Source organism: Molothrus aeneus, chromosome 14 (assembly GCF_037042795.1).
Source record: "Molothrus aeneus isolate 106 chromosome 14, BPBGC_Maene_1.0, whole genome shotgun sequence".
Classification (NCBI taxonomy): domain Eukaryota; kingdom Metazoa; phylum Chordata; class Aves; order Passeriformes; family Icteridae; genus Molothrus; species Molothrus aeneus.
Window position 1 is genome coordinate 12,264,198 of NC_089659.1, and position 17,250 is coordinate 12,281,447.

Below are 17,250 nucleotides of genomic sequence, written 5' to 3' on the forward strand. Positions count from 1 at the left end.
AAGTGCCACAGTTATGATTTTTCTTCCCAGGCAAGAACAACTGAGGTCACCCCATGACTGGCAGTGTCGCTGAGTCTCAAATACCACGCGAGCCTAATCACTGGAAATGTGCTTAGGAGGAAGTTAAGGCACTGCTAAGAGAGCTCACAGCACACTCAGACTGAACCAGCAGAACACCAAGGAGCCCAGACATGCCACAAACCAAACAAGCAGTAAAGCCTCTCTTGTGTGTGAATATTTCACAGGTTCCTACAACATCAGAGACTCTTTCCCATCAATATTGCAGTTACTGCTCCAGAGCCTTTGGAGGGACTTGAAGAAAACTGTTTTGAAGGAGAGCACCAGCGACAAGTAAGCTGATTCCATACTAAATAGATTGTTTGCACAGAGAACAAGTTTCATCCCCCACAATCCTGCAATCAGCAGGGTCAGTGCCAGCCCAGCTCCGTGCTGCCCTCAGCAGCACCAGCACACTGCTGCCACCGGGACACCACCTCTGCACCGAGCTCAGAGCCCTCCTTCTCTGCTCCTCGCAGCTGCATGGGCCAGGCAGAGATAAAAGTGGCTATGTAAAACACCCCAAACCCACATTATTTCACTTTCAGAGAGCAGAACATCGGGCCTCGTCATCTCCTGACAGAGCGCCTGCAGCCGCTCGCGTTTCCTCAGAGCGAGCCGTGAGTCACCAGCCCCAGCTCTGGCCTGGGCTGCTGCCTTCCAGCAGAGATAACTCACAGGTCACTGTGTACTGCTCTGGAACCCAGATCTCATTTTAATTAAGGCTAGACACTTCCACCTAGTTCCACACTGTAATTACAGCCCAGCCTCCCGGGGCAGATGGCAGCGTGCAGCTCCACACGAGGTGTGGCCGGTGGATCACCCTCTGCCCTGGCAGGGTCTCTGTGCCCAGCGTGGGGTTCCTGTGGCTGCAGGCTGCTCCCCTGCACACCCAGCCAGGCTGCAGGGAGGGCCCAGCTCTGCCCTGGGCAGTGGCACAGTTACGTGTCACCCGTGCTGGCTGGGGGAGCAGGGTGGGGACAGGCCAGCGCTGCAGTTGGCTCCTGTTCTCTGAGGACATCCCTGTCCTCTGGCTGCACGGGAGAAGCTGTAGGACACTGCAGGCACCTGTAGAGCAAGACCTGGTAGACCAAAGAAAAAGCTGCCATGAAACAACACTACATAAACAGCCCCAAAACCAGACAGAGCAACATGACATTGCCACACCTATTTAACAAAGGATGCTATACAAGTCTGTGCAGCAGCAACAGAGTTCACTCTCAGCACCAAAGCCTTTTGAAAGAGAATAGTTTAAATAACAATCTTATGTCCTTCCTTAAAATCCCCAACTCAGTCTGTATTACACTGTCACCTGGAAATAAACTAGTGGTGTAAATCACAGGGGTTTAACTCACATCACTTCCCAACCTACAAGTGGAAATAGGAAGCAGCTTCCTTAGTTACACTGAGTGCCATAAGGAATTGGGAGTATTGTTGCTGTATTCTGACTTCTATTAAACCACATGAGAAGTCAGACTCACGCAGCAATGAACCCAACAGTAACACCTCAAAGCAGACAGATCCCGAACTGTCAGCTCCCAACCCTCAGTGACACTAATGAAAACAGGGCATGCTTCACCCTCACATCTCAGCTAGGTTAGGGAAGCAGACATCTCACCCAAAATCACTTAGAACTCTGCTCTTCTTTATCATTTTCCTCTCGAGATGGAAACTACTTCTCTGTTGCAGCAGAGGAAGTGTGAGCAGGAAGAAGAAACAGCACAGAAACCTACCTACAAGATAAGGCTAATGCTGCTTCAGCTGGAGGAGGGGTGGTGAGCAGGCTCCGTGGTTTTGCCTGCTGACACACTGCTGAGGACTGAAGGTACCAAGGTATCAACTTTTTCTCAACTTGAAATCACATTTTCCATTAATGCACAGCTTTAGTTACAAATGCAGTACCAAGGGTCAGTGCCAAGACTGTATGTCCTGAGGAAGATGCACTTTCTGTTACAGGGCCCAGATGACAATCATTGACTTGGCAAATTTAGGGCTTTTACTGCGCATTTAAGATAATTGTTATCAAATAGCTTTGGGCACTTTGGTTTTCTGGAAAAATCTTGTGCCTCTCCTGTGGCAGAGCTCCAGGAGCATTCACTCTGCCAGGGTGGTGGGGAGATGTCAGCTCTGGCTCGAGGGCAGCTACAGACACTGCAAGGTGATGTCAGGACTTGTGGTCATCTTCACACACACAAAGCCTGCATGGAAACAAGAAGGTTACAGACTCACACAAGACAAACAGAGATTTCTTTTGACCAAAGCTCCATCACACTGGCCTCTGAACTGGCCCCCAGCTCAGGGAGTGCCTGCCTTGCACAGGAAGATAGATGGTGCACAGCCCTTGTTCCCCTTCTCTCTCCTCTGAGCACCCGACACTGTGAGATTTCCACCCAGCTGGGGCACAGCTGTACACGCTGCTCCCCCACACCAGGACTCACTCAAGACAATTCAGATGTGGTTACTGCATTTAGAATAAAAGCAGGACCTCAAAAACAACCCACAAAACAAAAAGTAGCAGCAGCTTGTCAGTTCAGCCCACTCCAGAAGAAACTGAACACAGACTACTCACCCCAGTTTGGTAATACAGGTATCTATTTTATTAAAAAAGTTACAAACAGGTGGACTGTAGGGTTGTCTTACAAAATGACAAGAATGAATTCTACTGGAAAAAACTTTTTACAAAGCATTATAGGTAATTGTTCCATTTTTGCACTTGTTATTCCAGATTTCACCTATCACTGATAAAGATACAGTACATTAGATACAAGATGTTAGGTTACATTTTTATTTGTAGAGCCCTACTGCAGTGATTTGAACAACTCCTAAACAGATGCCATAGTAAAGACAATACATATTGCATTTATTATTAGCCTCTTACTCTAATAAGCAACTTCACATGCAAACTATTGAGGAAGCCTAAATAAACTTTTGGTCCCTTTTTCCCCCCAAAGTGTGCTGAAGAAACCATCTCTCATTTTCCCAGTCCTGTCACTCTAAGCTAGTTCAAGTTTAAGGTTTTTTTTCATTTGTTTGTTTTTTGTGGTTTTTTTTTCTTTTTTTCTTTTTTTGCTGAGGTCAATGAAAATGAACACTGCTTTGAAAACTACCCATAGGAATGAACCACTGATCAATATCAACCAACTTTTTCCTTCTTAGACAAAGGAAAACTAGGATCTTTATGAATTACTTTCATATCCTATTACTTCCTTACAACCTACCAAAATGATCAACAACCATCACTTAAAAAAAAGTCTAGTTTGAATACAAGGTTTGGTTTAATTCTGATATTAAAGTGCAAACCTAAGTATTAGCCTCAGCCTGTTTATAAAGTTTGTACAAACAGGAAAAAAAAAAATTTCAAGTAACCCCACAGAAAAAGAATCAGGTGTTTTAATAACCAGGCAGAAATCCTGTCCTCTTCTTTTCAGGATTCAAATTCAACACTGAATGTAGACACAATCTTTAGTTCTAATATTGTAGTCAGCCTGTATTATTACCAATAAAACACATTAATATTGAGATACTGTACCGGTGATCTTTTATTGTTTTAAATGCCATCATCCACAATACAATTTGTGAGTTTTCAACTGCTTAACCTCATATATCCATCACTGCTTTTACTGGAGCTTTTCTCATAGATATTTAACTATTACAGGGAAAGAATGTACATTTCTAGAAGCATGTTCAAATGACTAAAGCTGGGCTCCTAAAAACCTAGAACTTTGGTGCAGTAGGTGAGCTGCAGTTATTAAATTTCTGCAAAAAAAAATTACACATTTTAAACCACTGCTAGAAAAAGCTCTCATGTATGCAACACGTTAATAGAGGTGAACAAAAAGATCTCGTCTGTTCTTTGTACATTTTCATTCTGCTCTTTATACCTGTGTTATTGTTAAAATTTTCAAGTATTCAGAGAAAATGTTGATCAGGTAAACAATAAGGAAGGCAATGGCTGTTTAAAGCACGCTTGCAGTTAGTATCACTGAAACCTGGTGCTTTTCCCCTTGTTACACCAACTTGTCTCTAATATTAAACTTGTTTATTGGGGAAAAAAAACCAAACTAAAAAGCAATTTGTGACAGTGCAAGAAAAATTTTAACAAATATTGCTTTAAAACATTATTCAGAAAGACAAATATTAGAAACTATAAAATGTAAAGTGATCTTATTTGCATTAGATTTACATATGCAGAGGTCTACTAGATGTCTCTTACTGTGCCAGGCAAAGCTGAGCTGACAGAGTAGGCATAGAGCCCATTTTGAAGGATACATTATCCCTTTTCAAAGGCATAGAGAAGCAATTTGTAAACAAACAAGTTTAGAAACTCAGTAGAAGGAAAAGTGTGCTGCTGTTTTTCAATGCTACAATTGTCATTTTCAATTAAGAAACCCGAGATTGCCAGAAACATCAGCTGGAGACTTTCTATGCCATTCCAAGTAATCCCTACTGTCAAATCAGACCAGTTACAAACACATTGTCACAGCTGTATTTGCCAAGAAAAGGGATACTACATCCATACAACAGAGTGCCTTCAGTATCTTTCCATGACACTGTCACACGTAAACAAAGTCTCAAAGAATGACCAACTACATTGTAGGAGAAAACCTTGCAAATAGAAATAAGCACTGATGCGAGGTAATATACAGAAGTAACCATTTGTTTAAGGCTCAACTTATTCTCCATTAAAACTCTCTTCTTTTAAAAGGCATTGAGTAGGTAATACTGAGTTTAAGTATTTAATAAATACAAATTCAGAATTGATTAAAGAAATCAATTAAAATATTAAAAATGAACTCTTGCATATTAGCCATTATATGAACTTAGAAAGCTATAAAAGGACTGATAGATAAAGAACAGATTTTAAAACTTATGGTAAACATGCTAAGCATTCTGATTAAGGTGTGTGGATCCTGGAGGCCACCAACCTTATGCACTTAGATGTATGGCAATGTGCTGTAATAGAGACAGGTTTACCAAGGCTCAGCTCTGCAACCTGGGCTGAAAGTTCTCCAAAGCAGCATCTGTGCAAGTTTCCTCTGAGTTTTATCTGCAATTTAAACAAACAAACAAAAAAAACCTAATGAAAGCCAGATTCAATACATATCCAAAGTGAACAGGGTTCCTCCCCTGCCTGGAATGGCCAGTTTTCCATCCTGAGCTCCAAAGCACTGTTTTCCACAGCAGCATTCCCAAATGCTCCACTAACTCTGGTAATACAAGAGGCAAGCAGGTAAGAACCTATTGCTATTCACTTTGTAACAGCTGCTGCTGTGGGATAGGAAATTGCATCTAAAGATCTGAAAAAGCCAGGAAATTTGAGTTCTCGTGTACAGATGCACCAATGCAGGACCTAGTGCATGTGTAATACCCAGTAACATACAGCAATGGCCTTTAGCACAGGTTCTGGGAACAGGCAGATGAGCCACCTCACTCAGTTTTGACACCTGTGTTCTCAGCAATCAGACCCTCTAAATGACTCCAAAAAAACCCCATAGCATTCAGGCAGCCTCAGCAGGGACAGAGCTGTACACCACCATCCTCAATCAAGCACACCAACACGTTACCAATATCACCAAACCACTTTGCATTTTAGATAACTTGCTTGCAGCTGCCAGGATTTATCTGAAGAGATATCCTAAAAGTCTCAGGTGAAGCTCAAAGTCTGTAGAAACCTTACTCATAGGTATGTTAATGAACTTTACTCTAGCTTGATCCATGACTTTTCAGGGATTTTGAGGAGCCTTCTCAATTCTTCAATTTCTCCAAATGAGCCAGGACCTTATACTTCCTACTGCACCATTTCTTTCCAGCTGTTGATTTCTCTCAGCTAACAATCTGTCACCACAGAGTGCTCTGACATGGCCAGGGTTCCCCTTCTTGCCTAACAACTGGTCAGCACTCAGGAGCAGCACTCCTGCCCTGACAGGAGCCAACAGCCAGGTTTTTCTTGCTGGTTTTGTATGTTTTCCAACTAACAGCAATTCTCTCTCACTCTGATGAGATCACTCCCACCCCACACACTGTTGCTGGTCTACAAGTTTTAGACAGAGAGAGTCCCTGTACTGTCAGAAGCAGCAAACCAACATTTAGCTTCTAATTGGGATGGATTAGACCTGCTTAATAGATGTTTTATCTTTGCTTAGAGCACAAGAAGAGGCAGATCATTTACAGCGTAAATGATCCTCCTCATCCTATCAGAGTTAGATACACCCCAAAAACTTCATCTAAACCCAGCATTCAATAATGTGGCCGGCAAAGAATTGCTGGGAATAGAAAGAACAGAAAAATGAATGAATGAATGAATGAATGAATGAATGAATGAATGAATGAATGAATGAATGAATGAATGAATGAATGAATGAATGAATGAATGGTATTTTCCTCCACATGCCCTTCAGCATCCTTGCATTTGCAGGTTAGGGACCTCCCAGTTCAAATTTGTCATCTTTCCATTTGTGTTTAGCTACTAAAATTAACACCACAGGATACCTCACCTGCTTCATTTGCCTGTGATATTTTATACCACTCTCTGCTCTCTTCTGTGAGCAGGCAGGAGAGAAGGGGAAGTTAGACAATGTGGTATAATAAATGTGTCAGTGTTGCACAGCCACACAGACCAGAACAGAGCACACTTTCAGTTTTTATTCCTAGAGTATTCCTCTTCCTTCAGCCTTGCCAATATCAGTTACTCATGAACACAGGGGACAGAAACCAGAATCATTCTTTCATCTCAACCTTTAAGGTGTTACCAATCCTATTAGTACCAAAAAGACTTCAGTGCACAAGCACTCTACCAGGTACCATACTTTAAAGAAGATTCAAAATACAGACCAGTGTCATACTGAAAACTCAAGGAGCAAGGAACACAAAGCAAGTCCTGGAACTCTCCCATCTCTGAATACAAGAGCAAAACCACAGAAGATCACTGCAGAAACACAAAAGAGGGGTTGGGAAACAGGATGTGAGAACAACACACATTTTTAAAAGGAACTAAGGGCTATCCTGACTATGCAGTTATGTTCCATCCTCCATCTCAGCCAAGGCAGCTGACTGGAACAACAGTTTAGCAAATGCTTCTCAAAAGTATCATGAAAGAACCTACACATCATAGCTGACAGACAGCTGAAGTATCAGCACCGGAAAGAGCTCAGGTTAAGTGGTACCTGAGAGTTAAAACTGACACTGCAACAGCCTCGGGCAAAGCCAGGCTCAGAGGAGAAATCCAGCCCCACCCCTCTGGTGCCCTCCTGGCACCAGGACTGCAGGAACACAAACTGCTGTATGTACTGCTCTGTGAACTGACACACCCAAAACTCCTCCTGGACACAGCCAAGTTGCAGAACTCAGAGATTATGATGATGATGATGATGATGATGATGATGATCCCAGGACACAGCTGTAGTTCAAGCCCACAGATTTTGAGACAGGTGGTTCTACCTCCTCAGTTGCAATTTACCTAGGAGGGGTCACTCGTAAAGCAGAGGTCTGACAAGCAGCAATTGTTTCCTGGATCACAGATAAGCAGGATTACAAAGCTGATTAGAGCTATCACCAGACACCATCAACACCTCTCCTACCAGAGCACATCAGACAGAAATTATCAAGCAGCAAAGGCTTATGATAAAGTTAATGAGATCCTACATCTACTCAATCAAAGAAGAAGGATAGAGTGGGAGCCAGGAAGAGGAAAGTACCCCAAAAGTGTTAGCCTGAAATGAAGTATACAGAGCATGAAGCCTGTGAAAAGCCAGAATGAGTAATAAAAAGTTCCAGACGTGATGAGAACTGGACTGAAGAGGAAATGGATCAGGAAGGAAAGACTTGTTTGGCACAGGTGATGAGACTACACTAGGCAGAGACAGCATTCCCCAGAAGCAAGGAAGCAGTTTGCTGCTAAAGGCTTGGGGTGATTGTCTAAGCCAGGCAGAAGGAAGGAGAGGAAATCTCTATCACAAAAGCTTAGATCCCCTGTCTCAAGACCTCACAAAGACATAAGAATACAGATGTTTCTTCTGAAGCAAGAACATGTTTAGGAAGCCACCAAATCTAGGTAAAAGTTATAATTCAAAGGAAGAACATGTGGCCCTGCCCCTTCTTCCATTTCACCTTTAAGATTAAATGTGCTACTTAGTGCTAAATCTAGAAGCAGACAGGTTACAAAGCCTCCCTTAGCAGCAATCAATTCCAGAACTCTAAATTTCAAGGATGAAAGGCCTGATTTTGTCAGAGTTGAAGACAGTAACCTGCACAAGACAAATCTGGGGGATTGCCACATCCTTTGGCATGATACTTCTAGTCCACATAATCTTGTTTGTGAAGCTGCCTTAGAAATAGCTGCAACACTGCATTACTGAACACAATTCAGGATATTACCCCTGCAGCACTCAATTAAAAAAAGGCAGTAATTTCTTAAGATTAATTTCTTCCTAGAACTCCGTGGACGCTGCAGGTGTGATTAATGTACAATGAAAGACTTGATCTTTATTTTCCTCTGCTCCAAAACAACAAGCTCACCTTTCAACAAGCAAATCTCAAACTTACACCTCTTACACAGTGACAGCAGCCCTTCCTAATTTCACAGGACTGGAGATAAAAACATCATGTATTATCTGTAGCATGACAGTGCTAGGGCCACGAGCACCTAAAACTTGATATTTACAAAGCACTTGATAACAATCTCAAAGAGAAGCTTTGAGACTTCACTCTGACCTTGCACTCAAGATTAAAGAGGATACATGGTCCTAAGCTTCCAGTAATAACCTATTTTCCCCTCTTGTCACTCAGACACAAAAAGCTCCTTTGAGTTAAGCAAGTTACTACCAAGGCAGTGGAGTCTGAGCCTCAAGCAGTGCAGCTGTCAGGAGGGGCAGTTCCTTCCCCTGAGTTTCCACATCCTCCCTAATTCCTGCACTTGCTCTCAGAGATCACGAGTTGTTTGTGAAGGTCCAACAGACAACTGGAGGTCTGAGGGACCAGCTGGCTGCACCCACAGCACACCAAGGGTGCTTTGCAGTCACATGGATCTGAGCCAGAGGTGAAACGAGACCTGCAACAGCTACAGGGGAAACAGGAGTGGTGGGGGTTCAGAACCACCTCATGGGAATGCACACTGGGGAGGGACAGACCCGTGCACAGTCAGGAGGAAAAAGGTGATGAAAAAGACCAAACATGTGAAAGGCCAAAGGCAGCTCTCCTGGAGGAAAAAAAATGGAAATTAAAGCAACACCTAACATAGGGGAAGCCTTACAGAGAGCCCTCTGAACGCTGGACTCTCATCACACCTCTTGTGAGTCACTGGGAAAGGAGAGTTGTGCATTGGGAAGCCATTTTACAGTGTGTTCTCTGCTCTGGAGATTTGAGATGAAGAGCACTTTGTGCATGCCCTTGACTATTACATGTGGGCTTTGAGCCACTTCTCACCACTCAGGGTGGTTCTCTTGCAAGAGAAACTTATTCCACTGATAAGGCAGAAGGGTACTGTCAGTTTCTGTACTACAGAACTTTATTTATTTTAAACAAGCTCAAAGTCTTCTCAGTAAAACTACTGGGAAACTTGGTCACAATAATCCCATTGAACTCCAAGGTAACTCCCATTACTGGAAAATAATTCAGATACCAACTACAAGAACAAACCCACTGCAACATCACAAAGCACTTATGCAGAATAACACAGCATAAAATACAGCACTGACAGTCAAAATAGGTGCAAATGAGATCATTCACTTTGTGTCATTGTAAAATTACTGCAAGCAAATGCAGCATTCCCTGACTAACCCTGCTGAGGTAACACGAGAAGTCCATTTGACTCAACCATGTGCACAAGCTCCCTTCTCTTTTGGAGGAAGCCTGCCTCACTTCAGACTCCTTATCCCTTTATCTCTCAGTGAAACACCGTGTTTAGGCACCTCAGTTAGTTATGACTGTTCCACCAACCTGCTCTGTATGGCCATGGTTGAGGTTTTTCTTAATCTCTCTCACTGGACGATGCAAGTTGTACAACATTGATCTTGTTTTTCAGGCAGGGAGGCATAGTTCATTTGCCTGACGATCTCAGCAAACAGTTCATCCACCATTGTTTTGCTCTTGGCTGACGTCTCCATGAAGGGACAGCCCCACTCCTGAGCCAGGGCTCTGCCTTCTGCAGATGGGACTTCCCTCTCCGACTCCAGATCCACTTTATTCCCCACCAGGATCAACGGAACTTTCTCGTATCTCTTCACCCGGACAATCTGGTCCCTCATGGGCTTGATGTCCTGGTCAGACAATCCAGCTGGTTAGTACATGCAAGGGATCACATGGAACTGCTACACAACCACTGCAGAAACACATTTAAAAACCCTCGCGTGCAGCTCAACATTAAAAATACATCAGAAAGCTTTTTAAACTCGTAGTCACGCAGATCTAGAATTCAGAGAAAAATTACTACCTACCACTAAGTTACTTCTTCTTTTCTATAAAAGCATGCACACTTTATAGAACTTTATGTGCCTTTACAAACAGAAAGTGACTGCTGTGCTCTCAGACAGTCGCTTCAGCCAGAGGAGGACACGGCATTGCTGCTCTGAAGGCTGGTTTCAGCTTTCTGAAGAAGTTGTCTCAAGTCTAAGGACCTGTAACCCTAGCAGGGGCATGCCATTACACAACCATTTAGGAAGTTTGTGCTTAGTTTACAGCTTGAGAAAGCCATCAATTTAAATAAAGCCTTCTCGGTCCTGGAATGCTTAGAATAATTCATTGTGAACACATTTAATCACATCTAAGTAACCAAATTAGATGTTGTAAAGAGATTTTATTACCTAGAGATGCATTTATTCAAGCCTGAGCCGACACGGGGCGTTTACACTTGAAAGTCTGAGTCAGCCTCCTCTGCCCCCTGAGTGTTTTAAGCTGCTATCAGTACTACAAATTCTTGCATAGTTCTGAGACAAAGCAATCCCAGCGTTTGAAGTTACCACTGTGTAAAGAACTGCAGAGAGGTTTACACCTACAGCCCTCAGAGCAAACACTACAGACAGACGGGAATAATTAAATATTAACAAGGTGGATTACTGCACATCCATTCCTCAAATAATGAGGGCTCACTGGAACCCAAAAATCAGTGAAAATGAGAGCAGAAGCATCCCAATGTCACTGCTGTTGTTTTCCAAAGATAAGCGTGTCTTCAGCTTGCACAGGGTTGTTTCGAGGCCTCTGCTAAGATAAGGTTTAGCCTTCAGCACAAGCAAACAGTGGGGGTGTGCAAGGTCTTGCCAAGCAGCTGGAACACACCCAGCTCAGCAGCCCAGCCAAGGCAGAGCTGCAAATCCCTGAGCTGCACGGAGTGCTGCTAAACTCACTTATTGCCCAAAAACAAAGCCCCGCTTCTACAGGCAGCTTAGACCAGCTACTAGCTGAGACATTTCCTTTTTTTTTTTTTTTTGGAGAGTTTTAATAGTAGAAATCAAATCCAGATCCAGAAATGATCGTGTATAGCTAGCTCTCCTCTCCAGTACTCCACCTACGCTGTGAGAGCATCGAGCTCGTGCTGGACAGGAATATATTTTGGGGGCAGGGAGCGGAAAATAGCAGCTCACTTAACAAGTCACAACTGCAGAACAATGAGACTCTCTCTTCAAGAGCAACTGCAGAAACATGCCTTTTAGGAAGGAGAGGGGGTTGGAAGGGGAAGTCTCGTGTTTAATATCGAGTGATTTCTTCACAAAGGGGGATTGCCAAGAGATTTCTGTTGGGGAAGTGGGAGCTAGTCATTGTTCTCCAGCACTGCGTGGGATTTAACAATGGTGGCACCCTGATAAGTACCTGCAAAGCAAGCAGTTTTCCATCAGGAAGCAGGGCTGGTAAACGCGCTTTCAAGCTGGGCATTTACACTTTTGGCCCTTCGGAGATAAAGCGCTTTCCATGCACACGTGGCTACCCCTAAAACTTCCTCCTCGGCCCAGCGCCTTCCCCGGGGCAGGGCCGGCTCCAGCCGAGGACGGGACCCCGGGCGAGGTTACCTGGAAGGACTGCTGGTTGACCAGGCTGTAGACGAGGATGAATCCCTGCCCGTTCTTGATGTAGAGGTCGCGCATGGAGGCGAACTGCTCGGTGCCCGCCGTGTCCAGGATCTCCAGCACCGAGGGGGACGAGTCCACCTCGATCTCCTTGCGGTAGAAGTCCTCAATGGTGGGGTCGTACTTCTCGATGAAGGTCCCGGTGACGAACTGCACCGTCAGGGCGGACTTCCCCACCCCCCCGCTGCCCAGCACCACCACCTTGTACTCCCGCATCGGGCCCCGCTCGCCGCTCCCCGCCGGGCCCGGGCCTAGGGCAGGCGGCACCGCGGCCCTCGCATAGCCCCGGCCCGCTTCAGGTGAAGGGCGAGGCCCCACTGCTCCCGCGCCGTCTTGGGGGGAGCGAGACCCCCGTGAGCGCCCGGCGCGGCCCCGGCCCCGCTGCGCTCCTTCACCGCCGCGCTCCCGCCATCGCCTCCTCGGCCGCGGGACCCGCCCGCCAGGGCCACCCCCACCCGGAAGGGTTTTGCTGAGGCACCGGAGGCAGCCCCGCCTCGTCGTCACCGCTCACTTCCGGCGTGCTGCGTCACGGCCCGCCCGAGCGGCGCCCGTGGGGGCATGTTTGAGTGTGGCACCGAGGCACCCGCACTGTGACGGGGGACAGGCTTGAGTGTGGCACCGAGGCACCCGCGCTGTGACGGGGGACAGGCTTGAGTGTGGCACCGAGGCACCCGCGCTGTGACGGGGGACAGGTTTGAGTATCGCACCGAGGCACTGTCCCTGCCCGCCCCCCCAACATGGAGGCCCCGACATGGCGGCTGCAGCCCCTCAGAGGACGGCTCTGTGCGCGCGGCGTTGTCCCTCCACGAGCTCCTGCTCGGCACTCGATAACTTAAACAAACTTGAACAAACTCCATAACAAACTCCTCTCAGCCCCCTGCGGGAAGAGACACGCGGGGGAGGGGTCCCGGGCTGTGACACCGGCGGGTGTCTGGAGTGGGACACCGCTGGGCTGGGGACAAAGAGGGTCACCAAGTTGATCACAGGGATGGGGCACCTCTAATATAAGGAAAGGCTGGGAGAATTGGGATTGTTCAGCCTGGAGATGAGAAAGCTTCGGTGAAATTCCCTTCCAGTGCCTGAAGGGAATTTACAGGAAAGACAGAGAGGGACTGTTTACAAATACATGTAGTGACAGGAAAGGGGGAATGAATGGGCTGAGAGTGTAGGTTTAGATTCGACATTAGGAAGAAAATCTTTACTGTCAGGGTGGTGAGGCCCTAGCACAGGCTGTGCAGAGAAGTTGCCCCAACTCCTGGAGTGTCCAAGGCCATCCATGGCAGGGCTGAAACCAGATCACCTTTAAGGTCCTTCCCAACCCGAACCACTCCGGGATTCTGTGAAAGGTGTTACCTCCACCCGCAAGATTCGTCCTGTGCCTTTACACTCCCACAGTTGCTCAAGCCTCACTGCCCGGCTTTTCCCCGTTACGTGAAAATCTCCCCAGAAGCGGCCGGAGATTCCCGGCTGGGCCGGGCCGGGCTGGGCCGAGCTGAGCTAGGCTGGGCTGGGCCGGGCAGGGCCGGGCTCGGGGCGCTGGGCTGGGCTGGGCTGGGCTGGGCTCGGCAGTCCCACGGCAGTGCAGACAGCAGGTGTCAGCACGGCACCAGAGCCATCCCCGCCAGTGAAGCTCGCCCTTGTTAAGAGGGAGCAACTAAAAAGAATCAGCGTCTGTTTTCTCTCTAAAATAAAATCCCCCAGTCGCTTCAGACCCAACTCGATGATTCCCACCCACAGAGAAGGTCCTCTCCAATATAACCACATTTGTTTCTGCTTTTCCCTGCGGACTGCAGAATTTCAGCAGGCACCACGTGTGGAGTGCTGGATTTGTCCCTTTCCCCTTTGCATCACCTGTTTGATTGCAAGTCCAGGGCAGACACGGCTGCCGCGTTTTGCTCCTCCTGGGCATCCAGCAGCCATAGAAAGGTTCCTGGCCAAGCCTAAAACCATCCAAAGGTACTGAGGAGGTGACTCTGCTTGTGGCCGTTTTCACAAACAGCTTTATTTTATTCACTTTCTTTCCATAATGAGAACATGTCCATTATGGGAAAAGGTCAATGAGGACTTTTATCCTCTGGAACAAATCTTACTTAAGTTACGCCAAATTTGATTCACTCTTCTTTATTACATGTAAGTAAAAAACCCTCTCCTTCCTTCACTGTTGCCTCCAGAATTGTGTTGTCAAGTGAATTGCTGGCAGGAGGCAGACGTGCCTGGATGGAAGATTTTCATGTGGCTGGTGAATCAGCTCGAAAATGCAAAAAGGTGAGCATTAAAACAGGCTGCCTCCTACTTTAACCCCATTAGAAATCACGAGTTGTTGCAAAGTACCTTAATGCACTCAGGGTGCTCGGGATAAAGGAAAGCCACAGTTGCTCCCAGAGGAGCTTCCCATCTAATTTTAACCATGACACAATCGGCAACAGTGACAAATGGGGGGAGGGAGAAAAGGGGCAAGGGAGGATGAGGGTGACAATAATAAGATTACACGGTCACTTAGGTTCATTATGTGCACGTCTTTGTGGCACTGCTGGTCCATTATGTGTGTGATGGGTGGAGGAATGACTGCGGGAGAGGAAGGGGCAAAGAGCACAGTGGGAGAAAAGCCAAATATATTTTTGTGCAATTGACTTTAACCAGCAATGCCTCGCTCTTAGGCTGAGGGGAAGTCCAAGCAGGTGGACACAGGATTGGGAAAATGGATTTTTCTCCCTCCTCCAGTATTGATTTGGATTGCCAAGATTTATTTCCCAACTCACAGGACTTTATACCTGAGCATAGATGCCTATACCTGAATAAAAGGGCCGATCTCAAAGTGCACCAGGTTGTTTGTTATCCTTAAGATGAGTCATTCCCTTCATTAAACAGTTTGCACAGCTCTTTCACCACCTTGTGCCCTACCACATATCCCAAGCCACAAAAATAGCTGGTGATGTCAAAGGTTTTGAAAGTCTGGATGGGAAGAGCTGCTTCTGCCATAAATGGCCAAGCCCTGAGCCAGCCATGCAGGGCACCTCCTGCCAGCACCACCTCTGCCCCTCCCTCGCTATCACCATCCCCTCCCCTGAGGTGTGGCACATCCCGGGTCAAAGGCCTGATTTAATCTCTGTTGCCACTTTCTCCACAGCTCCTGCCAAGGAGAAAGGAGCAGGGCTCAGCCCTCAGTGCTGCCCCAGGAGGGTTTGCCCTTTCTCAGCAGAACAACCTTCCCAAATGAGCATCCGGGCAGGATTCGATTGCTGCCAGAGCAGCTCTGTGCTGTTGATGGACTCAGCTGCTCTATGCTGTGCCTGCAGCCAGGAACAATAAAGCAGGCTCTTATTAAATTAACCTGCTAAGACACAGATCCTACAGGGATGTTCAGGGAACAGACAGATGGCACAAGCGAGGGCCAGGAATAATTGCAATCCCTATCTCACCAATGTGAGAGATGAATCCTGCCCGGTGCTGTGCCCAGCAGGGCGGTGTAACTGGGAGCAGAACCCCAAGAGGGACAATGGAGCCTCTCCAAGCCATGGATGGAGTGAGGAGTCTGGAACATGTCCTGTGGATGCCAGGATGGGGCTGCACCACCCCCCAGCAGCCAAAGCCTCCCCAGTGCAGGCACAGTGTGGGTGCTGCACGGCCGCCACCACCTCTGGCTGTCCCCGCTGCCATCATCGATCTGCTCTGACTCCCTGTGTCTGCTCGAGCTGCAAACCAGGCTCTCCTCTGCCAGGAAGCCAGCAGCAGGCTGCTGAGCCAGGGCAGCAGGGATAGCCCAGATTTCACCTCAGTTACCATCTAGCTGGGGACATCATTTGCGTAAATACATGCAAAACCAGCTTAAGGCCCAGTGTCCTTTCTTCTTTGCCTCTTCCAGAGGTTTTGCTAATCCACTTATTGTGCCTTATGCTGTTCAGCAGGGAAGCTGCAGGGTAGGACCAGCTCCTCAGGGCTCGAATGGCTGCTCTCACATGCAGCTCATTCAGGGAGGTCACGTTACACCAGTCACATAACTGCAATGACAGCTTTTGATCTCAGCCCTGTCAGGTTCCAGTGAAATGTGTCTTAGGGGTTGAATGTGTCCACCTGGCCCAGACTCCTAATTCTGGGGCTGTTTCAGAACCTGCAGAGATGCTTTTCTTTTTTGCCAGCTTTTCCTGCCAATATAGAGATGACTCAGAGGCAAATCATGAGGACCTTTCTCAGAAATTTCTGATTTTCTGCCACCCCTCAGCTTTTAGCCATTACTTTAGTTGCAACAAAAGGCATGATGGTGCTTCAAAAAAGGTAAAGGACATTTTCCAAAGCAATTACCAATTCTGAAGCAGAAGTAGGGCTGCACTGAAATATAATTGATACAACAAGGAGACTTGGGATTTCTGGGAGAAGCATCTCTCTCTGGCTCACAGACATGGTACCAGATCACCAGCCATTTAGAAGAGCTTGGCCAGGAGCTGATCAGCACCACAGGCAGCCACACTCAGTGCCTGCAACCCCTCAGCTCCCCACCAGCCCTCTCTCCTCTGATGCTGCACCTCCTGCCCGCAGGATCAGCATCTCTGGGTCTCTGGGTGGTGATGAGTCACTGCTCCACGTGAGCAGGCCGTGCTGGTGAAGCCAGCAATGTGCTTTCACGGGTCATTCCTCTTCCTATTTTCTCCAGACGTCGAGCTGAGCTCTCTCCTCGTTGCCCTTCACAGTCCAAGCTGCTGTAATCCTTTCTGCAGTGCCTGGAAGCGCCTCCAGCTTTTGCTCTCCGGGTCTGTTGGGCTCACACCGAGCTGCAGCTCCGAGGCTCTCAGAGTGGCCTGTCCTGCACACACCCAACATGATGCCAGCACAGCACCCTCTCCTTGGGTACCACCTTCCACAAATTTCTGCAAAGCTGAGGGGACGAGGCTGTCCTCAGTTTTGCCTTGGTTAGATCATCAACACATGGGACAGCCTCTTCAGAGAAATACATATACATACATACATACATGCATATATATATATATGTTTTAAAGTTTCTAGCCAACAGTAGAGTAATACTGAAAATACAGCTCCTTAAAGCTAAAAAAGGCAACAGTGAATACATAAACCAAACCTGTTGATTTAAACTCCAAATGAAAAGAAAGGAGGGGGAAGGTAAATACCCAGACAAGATATATTTTTA

At 46.8% G+C, this 17,250-nt stretch overlaps 1 protein-coding gene across 1 annotated transcript; it reads right to left on the reverse strand.

Moving 5' to 3' along the window:
• Positions 1-2,631: 2,631 nt before the first annotated feature.
• On the reverse strand, positions 2,632-12,533 carry RAP2C (RAP2C, member of RAS oncogene family). Its single transcript, XM_066559559.1, has 3 exons — positions 12,054-12,533; positions 9,991-10,310; positions 2,632-5,104 (listed from the first exon to the last, which is right to left on the reverse strand). The coding sequence occupies exons 1-2, from the start codon at positions 12,324-12,326 to the stop codon at positions 10,032-10,034; spliced, it is 552 nt and encodes a 183-aa protein (XP_066415656.1). The 5' UTR covers positions 12,327-12,533; the 3' UTR covers positions 2,632-5,104; positions 9,991-10,031.
• Positions 12,534-17,250: the final 4,717 nt, after the last annotated feature.